The sequence below is a fragment of the Octopus bimaculoides genome, chromosome 2, assembly GCF_001194135.2.
Source record: "Octopus bimaculoides isolate UCB-OBI-ISO-001 chromosome 2, ASM119413v2, whole genome shotgun sequence".
In the NCBI taxonomy this organism is placed as follows: domain Eukaryota; kingdom Metazoa; phylum Mollusca; class Cephalopoda; order Octopoda; family Octopodidae; genus Octopus; species Octopus bimaculoides.
This window is the reverse complement of record NC_068982.1, coordinates 37758472-37771075: the sequence shown is the minus strand read 5'-3', so window position 1 is coordinate 37771075 and position 12604 is coordinate 37758472. Positions and strand designations below refer to the sequence as shown.

At 33.4% G+C, this 12604-nt stretch overlaps 1 protein-coding gene across 4 annotated transcripts in view; it reads right to left on the bottom strand.

The window, feature by feature from the left end:
• LOC106873463 (voltage-dependent L-type calcium channel subunit beta-1) overlaps positions 1 to 12604 on the bottom strand; it is a 303996-nt gene that overhangs the window by 203481 nt on the left and 87911 nt on the right. For 2 of the 4 annotated variants that reach the window (XM_052976435.1, XM_052976437.1), the window contains exon 1: positions 4350 to 4790. The exons of the other annotated variants lie outside the window; for them this stretch is intronic. In XM_052976435.1, the coding sequence (XP_052832395.1) occupies positions 4350 to 4775 (426 nt within the window). In that variant the 5' untranslated portion in view covers positions 4776 to 4790. Of the gene's footprint in view, positions 1 to 4349; positions 4791 to 12604 lie in introns of those variants that run through there. 4 annotated transcript variants of the gene reach the window in all.

Genomic DNA, 12604 nt, shown 5'->3' with positions numbered 1-12604 from the left:
AGGGAGGGGAGGAAGGAGGGAGGGTGATAAAGATTATAGTTCATAGATTTACACAAATTTCATGAAGAGTTAAGTAAAATTGACTTGTTCACTATAATTATACTGTCCATATTGCACCAAGTCATAACCGTACTGAACTGTTTGGGAGTTCTAATTTTCATTGGAACTAACAGAGTCAATGAAAATGACATACTTTCAATGAAATCGCAATAACACACACATACACATGCACAGAACAACATACAAAAACTGCAGAGGTTGATGGCTGTGAGCAAACTGCAGTAAATAACAAAAATAATGACTATTTTTCTTTTCTTTTTTTTTCTTTTTCTGTTAATGCCTTCAGCTCTGCAGAACATGACAAATAGGATAGTAGAATGTTTGTGCCTTTCTTAATTGCATTAGCAGCATAATTGAGGTGAAATAGCTTCATCTTAGAATCAAAACTGGGTCAAAGACATAGCTTGCAGGGAGCATATTGCTTATTCTATGATGCTTTCCACAATAATAACAAATGCAATCCAATGATAATTTTTTCATTATTTATTTGTTTTTGTTTTTGTTTTTTTAAATTTATTTACATTGATACCAGGGAGAAATTTGTAGGAGAGGAAAAATACTAACGAGAATGAAGCCAAGTAGAGGTCTGATACTTATTTTATTAGCTTCCAATGAGATGAAATGTAAAAGTTAATAACACTAGTGAACTCAGTACGTATGGGAACAAAACTAAATTCTTGAAGACATTTAGTCTGGTGCTCTACTGTTTTTGCTTCACCATGAACCATTTATAAAAAGAGAGGTGATGGTGAGGAGGAGGAGGGGGAGAAGAAGAAGAAGAAGAAGAAGAAGAAGAACAACAACAACAACAACAACAACAGCAACAACAACAAAACAAACAACTACAGCAACAACCAATATGGAGATATCGAATTGCCTGAAATTACTTTGGAATGGAACATAAAATTCAATCCAAATAATTAAAGAATGGATTCTATCTGAACAAGGAATGAGGAAAGGTGAAACAAAAAGAACAGACTGTAAGGATAACAGTAAGACAAAAAGTATCAGACTCCAATATGTGAGAAATATTAACAATAAAAGAAACAGCAGTAGATATGACATTAAAGTAGCAATGCTCATTTTGTAACAAAACATTAGGGAGTGGAGTGCAACGTTGGCTTACACCAATCAAATGGCTTAACACACTCGAATAGACAACTTGTTAATCTGAATCAATAATTTTATAGATAATTTTAAACAAATAGTGTCTGTTCTTGGAGCAAATACATAAATGCTTCATACATTTACCATTATATATCCCACCATACACACCTATACAGATATATATATATATATATATATATATATATATATATATATATATATATATATATATATATATATATATATATATATATATATATATACAGATACATATTCATACACATGAGCACATATGTAGATATATACACATAACCTAAAATGAGAAATATTTAATTCGTGTGTGTGTGTGTATGTATGAGTGTGTGTGTGTGTGTGTTTTTAGTGCTGCAAACAGGAAAATAGGGCTAAAAACAAAAATGAGTATATATTTGATTATCAATAAACACACACACACCATATATACATACATACACACATGAAAAGGAGAATGAGAGAGATCTTATTGAAACTGATACAACTAAATATGAAAAATATAATTCATATATATTTTATGTGTATGTATGTGTATGTGTGTGTGTGTACGTGTGTGTGTGTATGTATTTGTATAGGTATACACAATGATGATGATGAGGATGGTATATATATGCACACACATACATATATGTGTACATACATGTATATATATACATATTAGGAGTCCATTGATGTGATCAGTTACTGCTCCTACAAACATACTATGTATGCATCAATGTATGAACACACACACACACACACACACACACACACACATATATATATATAAACACACATATGTGTGTGCATGTATGTATATTTGTGTGTGTATGCACATATACATACATGAAAGGGAGAATAAGAAAGAGAGAGAAAGATCTTATGCTAACTGACAATTCAGTAGATTTGACAGATGAAAGTAACCAGACACACATGGATGATGCACACAAGATGTAGGCAATCAAAGGTAACACGACTGGTATGACTGCAATAAACACAAATGCCATTTTCAATGTTGATCCCTGTTTTAAACAGCATACCTATGATCATCATCATTAATAACAGTAACAGCAACAACTACAACAGTAACGGTTCAGTGTTCAGCTGCTATTAATTGTTTTTGCTATTTCTCTGTGTGTGTGTGTGTGTGTGTATATATACATAGACTTTTCTACTCTGGCATTTTGGAAATGCAGTGAAATCAAACTGAAATGTCTGAAGATTGATAGGATAGACAGAAAAATGGAGAAAAATAAAATGATGCTTTTGCAACATTTCTGAATAAGCAGTCTGATATTATATATATATATATATATCATCATATATATATATATATATATATATATATATATATATATATATATATATATATATATATATATATATATATATGCACACACACACACACAGAAAGAGAAGTAGAATGAATGAAGAGGCAATTTAAAAAAAATTGTATGTGCCATTCATCATTTCACTTAAGCACACAGATTTATTTCCACAGCTACAAACATACATCATATTATATTATGGTGTATGAGTGATCACAATCGACAAAATAGAAAGCCAAAGGAAATAATCATCTGTAGTATCAGAAAAACGCAAAGAGATGAAATAAGACAAAATATTAAATCACCTAAAAATTACACCCACCCTTTCTGTTTTTTTTTTCTTTTTGTTTTGTAAATGCTAATAATTAACAAAGATTTAAATCCTGTAGTAAATCTGTTTGGAAATCGGGTGTTTTTTCTTTTTTTTTCTTCTTTTTTTTCTAAGGCTATCACTAGGTCTCTCTTACTTCAGCATGATAAATCAAATGACATAGAACAGATGCAAGGAGGTGACTTGCAGTCACTGCTGTAATTGCTTCTTTTTTTTTTTTTTTTTTTAAAGAGTTAACAGTATGTTTAGGTTTTGCAGATAGAGATAATGCTCTTACCTGACTAGAAAGGACACACTAGAATTGCGAATGACTTGCCAATATCAATCACATTGTGTTAAGAGCTTTACCAATACAGAGGCATATTCAACAATACCATTCTTACCTTTCAATAACAAATCAATAACTGTCTTTCACTGCCTGAGTAAATATACCTAATGCTAGAAATTGAGAACATATACACAGACACACAGACATGCACGCACACACACACATGCACACACAGACATACACACACACATGCACACACATACACACACACACATGCAGACATACAGAGATACACACACACTCACATATACAGACATACACATACATACCCAATGATTGCATCACAGATAGTGGCAGTCATTTACAGTGTATGAGATCAGTAGAAGATGCAGAAAGATTTGGAGGAGAAAGAGATGTGGGGAAAATATTAGGTGGAACGAATGCAAATGGATGATGAAAAAATGTTCAAAAGACTTTATTATTATAGAAAAATTACAGATGGAAGAAATAGATGTTGCACTTCTCAGAATCATTAAAATGTTTGATTATAATAGACTACTATATATATATTATATATATAATACACATATATATATATATATATATATATATATATATATATATATATACACACACACACACACATACATACACACACACACACACACATAAATATGTATATATAAATATATTGACACAAATATATATACATTTACACACAGACACATATATATACATACAGAGATAAATATATATATACCGATACATTTATATACATCTACCTATACTACCAATATATACATATATGTATATATAGTCACACAGAGAACATTAGAGAACCATTTAAATTTTTTATTTCTTATAAATATATATATATATGTTTGTGTGTATGTGTATGTATATACTTGTATGTATGTATATACTTGTATGTATGTATAATTACTTGGAGGACATTTCATATTTAAGAGAGGTCAAATGTAAATCAACTGTATAATTTATACTGAAACATGACAGAGAATAGGGAGAGTGATATTGAGAAATCATGGTAGGATTAAGGAGGAGAGAAAGGGGAGGAAAGGTCAAATTTTGTGGAATGTGTCATCAAGTATCTTTTTTAAGGAGGAAATGAAAGAGTGTACCAGTAAGAAGGTTTAAAAAAGGGAATGAAACAGCCTTTACCCCTGAAACTCAAACAGAGTAAAAAAAATGGAGATTAAAAAAAGAAAGAAGCAATGATACATACGTGAGTGAGCGGCTGTGAACAAGAGACTGAGGGAGAGAGAGAGTAAGAGACAGATAGATATATAGCCCTGCACCAATACAAGATGTTGTGCTTCTCACTTGAGCAATATTGATAAACACACACACGCACACAAGAAAGAAGATGCACAGGAAAGAGACAGGCAGAGCAGAGATACAGAAGAAAGATAGAAACAGTGAAAGAATTACTGTAGAGCAGCAGTGAAGGGGAGACAAGAGAGGAACTGGTAGTGGTGGCACACCCAAAGGAGGAACTGAGTAGCAGAGACAATGAAAGAAGAATAACAATAATAAGAATAATGAAAATTAATGGTAAAAAAAATGGAAAGGTGGGTGGGGTAGAAGAAAAGGGAAAATGAATGAAAATATATACACATATAATTGTGTATGTATGTGTGTGTGTGTGCATTTCTGCTTATATCTGCATGTGGCTGCTTATGAGTATATGTGTGTGTATGTATATTCATGTAGATGTGTATATGTCATGTACACATGCATACACATACACATAAGCACACACTCACATAAACAGACACACATAAACACATACAAATGAATATATGTCTATTTGTATGTATAAATCAGAGAACAAAACAGAAGGGAAAAAAGCCATCTTCCAATTGTAGCAATTTACAGCTGTGCTTATGACAAGCAGCACATGATGGTAAAGATTGCATTTTAGTAGATGCTTATAGCGCCGGTAACTAATTGACGTCACATTGATTTTTTTTTTCTTTGTGACGTAAACTAGCAATGAAAAACAAATAACATAATAAACAAACAAAACATGACTACTGAAGGAAAAGAGCCAAGAGACAGTGTTTTCGTAACAATAACAGTAGTACGAGACACCTCCTTGACAACAATAAATGGTGAAACAGTATCTGCATTGATGGATTGGGGATGTAGTTTTGGGTTATCTAAGGACAGAGGTGTAACAATCTTCTGAATATGACTGTATATAGCAATCCTCTGTAATGATGTAATGCTAGAATAACCTAAGAATAATCCATAGAAATAACAATCAGACACTGAGCAATGATGCAATGAAAAGAGATTGTTGTCTAGACACTACTTTTTTGGTTTTTATTTTTTTAATTTTTTTTTTTGGTTATTCATTTAAAGATTTTGTTTGTTTTTCTGTGGATAATTTTCTCACAATCCATTTTACTATCATCATTCAGATAATTTTTCACAACACAATTTAATGACACTTAAAAAGGAAAAATATTAAAAAATGAGTGAAAGAATAAAGAAATTTCTTCATCATTATATTCAGTACACACACACACACACACACAGATGGTAATTGTTCATAGTAGAGAGCTACCACTAGTTCTCCCAGAATGCAATTGATTAAAGCCATAGATGGAGAATGTTTCAATTGTTCGAAATGTTTTTTTTTTTTTGTTGTTGTTTTTTTTTCTAAGCAGGTTAAAGTTTTGATGAAAAAATAATAATATAGTTTCATGAAATAATTGGTACTGGAAAACACAGAAGTCATTGGATGTGATTTAAAATTATCATTATCATCATTATTAAAGCAACAAGCTAGAAGAATCATTAGACCGTCAGAGAACATGTCTTGTGGTACTTGTTCCAGCTCTTTACTTTCTGAGATCAAATACTGCTGAGGTTAACTTTGCCTTTCATCCTTCGGGGTTGATAAAACAAAGTATCGGTCAAGTACTAAAGTTGGTTTCAGATTTCGGCATAAGGCCAGCAATTTTGGGGGAGGGGTAAGTTGATTGCATCAACTTCAGTACTCAGCTGGTACTTATTTTATCAACCCCAAAAAAATGAAAGATAAAGTCAACTTTGACAGCATTTGAATCCAGAATCAAAGACAGGCAAAATGTCACTAAGCATTTTGCCCAATGTATTAATGATTTTGCCAGCTCACCACCTAGTCAAGTACTAAAAGGTTGATCATCTTAACCCTGTTCCCTTCAAATTGCTGGCCTTGTGTCTACAATTAGAAACCATTTATTTCAGACAGAGAGCTGATAGAATTGTTAGAGCATCAGATAAAATACTTGGCAGCATTTCTTCTGACTGTGTGTTCTGAGTTCAAATCCTGTCAAAGTCAACTTTACCTTTCTGAGGTTAATAAAAAAAAAGTGCCAATTAAGTACTGAGTTGATGTAATCAATTAATCCTCTCCCCTTAAAACTTCTAGCCTTTGCCAAAATCTGAAACAATCATTTTAGGTAGCTCTCAAAAACACACACACATTCATGTATGCATATATTTTTGCAGTATAACCGTTAAAGTACACAGGATATTCTCAACATGTGATGTCTAGAAAACAATGAACATTCTCTTACTAACAACTGAACCACAGATCAGATAAAAACAAATAGAGTTGTAAAATACTAAATTTCCAACAAGAAGTGAACCCACCTCCTCTGATCTAATCTGTGTATATTCTAAATTAACACCAATGTTTGTAGATACCTAGATATACCTACTTGATATGATAATGATAAATATTTGTTCATTCCACACAGTAGTATAATAAACACAAAGAATTACTTGACATTTTGAGAGCAGGTATCCATTAAAAGATAAAAAAAACCTGATGAATTCCAGGAAGTTGTAACACTCATCCCTCTTCTAAGAACATTATCAGAGTAAGAGAAATAGTTCAACCAGAAAGAAATCAAAACTGAAACAAAAACCCAGTTCACGAGGAGCTTACCATCTACACTATGGTGCTTGCCAGACTTAATATAATATTAATAATTGTATAATTAATCATTCATAAAATCTATACCTCTGGTATTCTTTTAGGTAGTTACTTGAAATGACCAGAGTGCCACCATAATATGTTATAGTTTTGAACTCTATATACGTAATGCAATTTCACTCTCAATTGCAGTTTTTACATGAACTAATTACTAATCAGACTTTTGTGAGCTAGGATCACAAATAATCTAAGTGATAGGATGTTGACTAACCCCTCCCAACATTAGCAGTTTGTAACGCATACGTACTGTGCTTTGTCTCTGACAAATACTTGATTCTTAATAGCCCAGTACACTAGCAGCAAATAAAGGGGTATAAGCCATTCTTGGCAGGCTGTAAGACTAGTGGATAAATAAGTGATGAATGTTTTAATAGTATGCAATGCTGAATTCAAACCCTTGGTGGGAACATGTCTTTTGATTGTTCAAAGGCATAAACTCCAACAGAAGATGATGTAGGCTAAACCTCTGTGAAGAAAAGCTGAAGTACAACTAACAGACATTGAATTAGACCCTCTTAAAACCAAATGTTGACCCAATCTCAAGAAATGAATGAATAAAAAGTTGGTGGTGAATTGCAGACTTGCAGAGAATAACTCCAGTGTACAATCAACTCCATCTCTCACTCACACACACACACACACACACACACACAGACACTCACACACATACACACACAGAATTGGACTGTCAGCATAAAGTCTCTGAGTTCAAATGTACTGCAGTTGTTTTGGCTGTGTTTCTGACAAAATATTTAATTCCACATTGCCTCAGTTAACTTATCTAGGGGGAAATATAGACCAGGCAATAATGAAAAGAATACAAGCAATAGACTAGTATTTTATCCAATAGGAAGGGGGGATTTATCTTCCATCAACTTAACACTGCAGATAACAGAATTGGCTATCAGCCATATGGATCCTTATGATTTGTGTAAGAATTTGTGCAAGAATTAACAACACACACACACACACACAGATATAAACTTAATGTTATATATTAACAAGTACAACAGATATGGGATTTTACTCTTTTAGGCAGTTCTATTTGATTTTCTATCTTGTGATAGTGAAGTTTATATTATATTAACTGTTAGTTGCTTACCATATATATATATATATATATATGTATATATATAAGTGTTTGACCAAAGCAGACACCATGGTACCCATGTACACACAAGCACACATCCCTATAAGGTGGACTACCCACAAGAAAAACTGCCTCCCCACCAACACATACCCCTTCACACATATTGTACCTCCACATATACACAGATCCCCCACATACACATTACACACACATGCTAACATAACCCCCCCCCACACACACACACACACACAACTTTATCCTTTATAGAAAGAAAACAGACCAATGGTCACAGCTCTATGTAACTACAAATTATACATATGACACCGCTACACAGATTGTGAGATTGTATCCATGGCTGATGCCAGTGTCACATAACTGGCCCATTTAAAAGTACCCTTCAATCATTGGGCAATATGCTGTGCTTGACAAGACCTGTTGAGTCAGGTGAAATCATTGTCATGGCTGATGCCAGTACCACCTGTCAACTGGCACCCATGCTGGTGGCATGAAAGAGGCACCATTCGAGCATGACCAATGCCAGTGCTGCCTGACTGGCTCCTGTGCTGGTGGCATGTAAAATGCCCCATTCGAGCATGGTCAATACCAACGCTGCCAGACTGGCTCCTGTGCTGGTGGCATGTAAAACACACCATTCAAGCATGGTTGATGCCAGTGTCACCAGACTGGCCCCCATATCACTGGCATGTAAAAAGCACCCACTACACTCTCTGGGTGGTTGGTGTTAGGAAGGGCATCCTGCTGTCGAAACCTTGCCCGAACAGATTGAAACCTGGTGCAGCCTCCCTCCTGGCTTACCAGTCTTCTGTCACACTGTCCAACCCATGCCAACATGGAAAGCGGATGTTAAACAATGATGATGATGTATATATATATACATATATAATTGAAACAGCTGTTTGATTAATTTGCTGTTAATAATAAACAATTAACTTCCCAATTTCCATTTTCTTCTTTTATATGAATAAAGACTATATGTTTTTATATATTATATACACAGTAATCCCTTGACTATCGTGGGAGTTACATTCCCAAACCCCACCACAATATGTGAAAATGTGCGAAGTAGAAACAGTACCGTACTGTATATTTTTTTTAATTATTTTTATAATTTGTACATATTTATTTTATTATAAATGCAAAACAACACCACGGAGAAATTGACATAAGCTTAATCATAAACCACGATAGGTGAACTGTGATATGGTGAGGGATTACTGTACGTATTATATTAAGGAAATTAATTCCCCCAAAATACTAGGTATTGAATCAGTATTACCTTGGACGAAACCATCCCTTCATGAGGTTAACACACTCTCTAATCAAATTTAGTATATATATATATATATATATATATATATATATATATATATATACAGGGGGGTAACAGGTAAATTGGGACCATTTAAATATCTTTATTATAATTGGTATATAACTGGAAAAATCAAACATGGCAATTTTTATGTTTATGCCAATCTATTGTGGAGTGTTTAGCAATTATTTCAGTTCAATGTGACCACCATTTGCTTTCTTTACCAGTTCAATCTGTTAAGAAAATGATATGCATGCCTTCCTTTTTCATTTTGCCAAATGCTCACTTGATCGAAGCCTTCAGTGAAGACACACAGTTGTGAGAAGTTGCGTTGGATAGTGTTTCAACTGTGCCCCATAGCCAAACATCACATGGATTCAAATCTGACAAGCTAGAGGGCCAGATATCTTTAGGGACAAACATGGTCAATTCCTTCTTCAAAAATTCTTGCAATCTTTTCAAAGAATAGGTGGGTGCGGAGTCCTGTGCTAACACGACTCAACTTGCGTCAAAATGCTTCCTAATCCAAGGCAACAAAACTTCTTTGAGACACTCTACTGTATTGGTTTTAAGACCCACTTCAATAAAATGAGGAGGCATCAATTTCCCATCACTTGCAACAGCTCCAAAGACCCTAATGGAAGCTGAATTCTTGCTATGCATAGCTGAAGGAACTTGGGAAGGATTGTACACTATGACTCATGAGTTTTGATGGATTATAATTTCGTCTACTACAAACTAATTTTCATCTATGAAAATAGATTTCACTGCCTCAATGCTTCAGATGACTAAGAAATTTGGGACTTCTTTTGCCTCAAATGGCTTTGGAGCAGGTAGTGAGGAGGTTACATTGTCTCCTCACACACAATTTCATATGGATGTCTTGTCCAACAGCCCTGGAAATGGTCATTTTACTGATTCCTTGACCGTGAACCAACTTTGCCGTTGATTTTGATGGGTTCAACTCAATCAACCTTTTAAGTCCTGTTAAGAAGTAAGGTGTGCATTTTTGGTCACTGCAAGGACTTTGAATCTTTCTCTGAACAACCTGATTTTTCTTCAAATAAGCTACAACTCTAAAAACAGTAGATTTGGCATACTTTGTGGCTCTAACTTTTGCTGGCATGGAATAATTTGGCAATTATACTTCTATGGTTTAATTCTTTATTAACATTTATAATTTGTTCAAACAGAAAAAAAAGAAAGTACAAGGGATTATTACAAACAAAATCTATACAATTAGAAATATATCCATTTGAAACTTGTTCAAATTTACCTGTTACATCCTGTATATATATATATATATATATATATATATATATATATATGTATATATATATATAAATTTAGATTAGGACTGGAAAGACAGTAAGGGAAATGGAAGGTGGAGATGAAAGTGAAATAAGTGAACTTGAAAGGGGGCAGGTATGCAAAGAAGCCATTGTATTGGCAATGGAAGAAGTGAAACAGTATGTCTGTGAGCTTGTGGTTGAAGCATTTCAGTAATTAAATCTTTGAGAATCAGATGGGTGGCTTTCTTTTGGATGCAACCGAAGATATTTGCACAGGTAGCAGCAGCACCTTTCAATAACTGTAAGCAGTATTTCAATGGGAACCTTACTTGAGCTTTGCAAATGGTTAAAAACTAATCAAGGCTGAAGTATTTCTTGACACTAAATTGTAATCTTAGTCTTTCTATTGCACTGTTGGTAATATTATATATGTGGAAGTCTCTTTGAAAGCTCATGAAGGGTTCAGAAGTTTAGCATTTATAGCATCTTGTGGAGTTGTGTGTTGTTTATGACTAGAAAGAGTGAAGTATAAAATTGTTTCCTAGCTACTGTGTAGTGATTTTCTTCTTTTTTAACACCATGTCAGAGGAAGAAGACAACAGCCATGATCCCTTTTAGGGCTTCTGAAACTAATCTGAAATTAAAGTGATTGAACTTTTGCGTTGTCGAAACAGACTGTCATCATGTTGCCTTTATAAGATGCTCTCAAAGACTCTGTTCATGGCATCAGTGGATGATATACATATAATATGTCTGACAATGGACTTATTCAAGACCAACAGTTCTACTGTGCAGTGTTTATTCAAGCAAAATCACAGTTACAAGAGGTACTTTATCTTTGAAAGTTTTATTCAATGGAAAAAACAATCTTTCTTCATTAAACTGGTAACTGTGTTAAATAGCATTGATCCCTGATCATCAGGATAAGTTACATGACATAGTAAGTATGAGATTCATGGGAAGCATGCAAGGCTACTATATGAATTGTATTGGTTCCTTTTTTCTTTTTTTTTTCACTGTACTCACAGGGAGAACTGTATCTAGTTACTGATATAGCCTTGTTTATTCTTGTAGACCTATACATATTATGCTTTGGTTCACATGATTTCTGGGGATGTTTGCTCTCTTATGATACCTCACTATCCTCATTGATACTTTCATCAGTTGATTCAGTCAATAAACTTGATTCACATCTATATTATATGTGCCTCTTGCACTTCAAAGTACCAGCTTGAATGTTACATATATTCCACTTCTAGCTTTATACATGCACACACTCATACATATCCCACTTATTTCATTTTATATGTAAATATTTGTTATACATTTATAAAAGAGTTGTGATTTTTCAGGTACGTTCTATGTCCTTATGAGAACGTAAGGACAGAATAAAACTGAGGTATTCTAGTGTGATAGATTTTATTGGGAAAAAAAGAACTTAAAATATATAAAGGTAGTAAGCAAATTCCATAGACAGTATGTGGAAATGAAGTTCATGTAAGTACTTAGTACTATAGCTAAAACTTGCTTCATTTGAGAGGAAAAGGTGTAACATATATATTATTAAATGATTAGCATATTTATCTGGTAAGCAAGAGCAACAAAATTTGATTCACTTAGAATGTTCGTTTTATAGTTTGTACTCAAATCAGTGTTTACAAATATATATAATGTTGAATATTCTTCTGAAACAAGTAAATATTACTATTTGTAAATTATACATACATAATGCACACACATTACATCCACATATACAAATTCGTGTTTGCATATATAT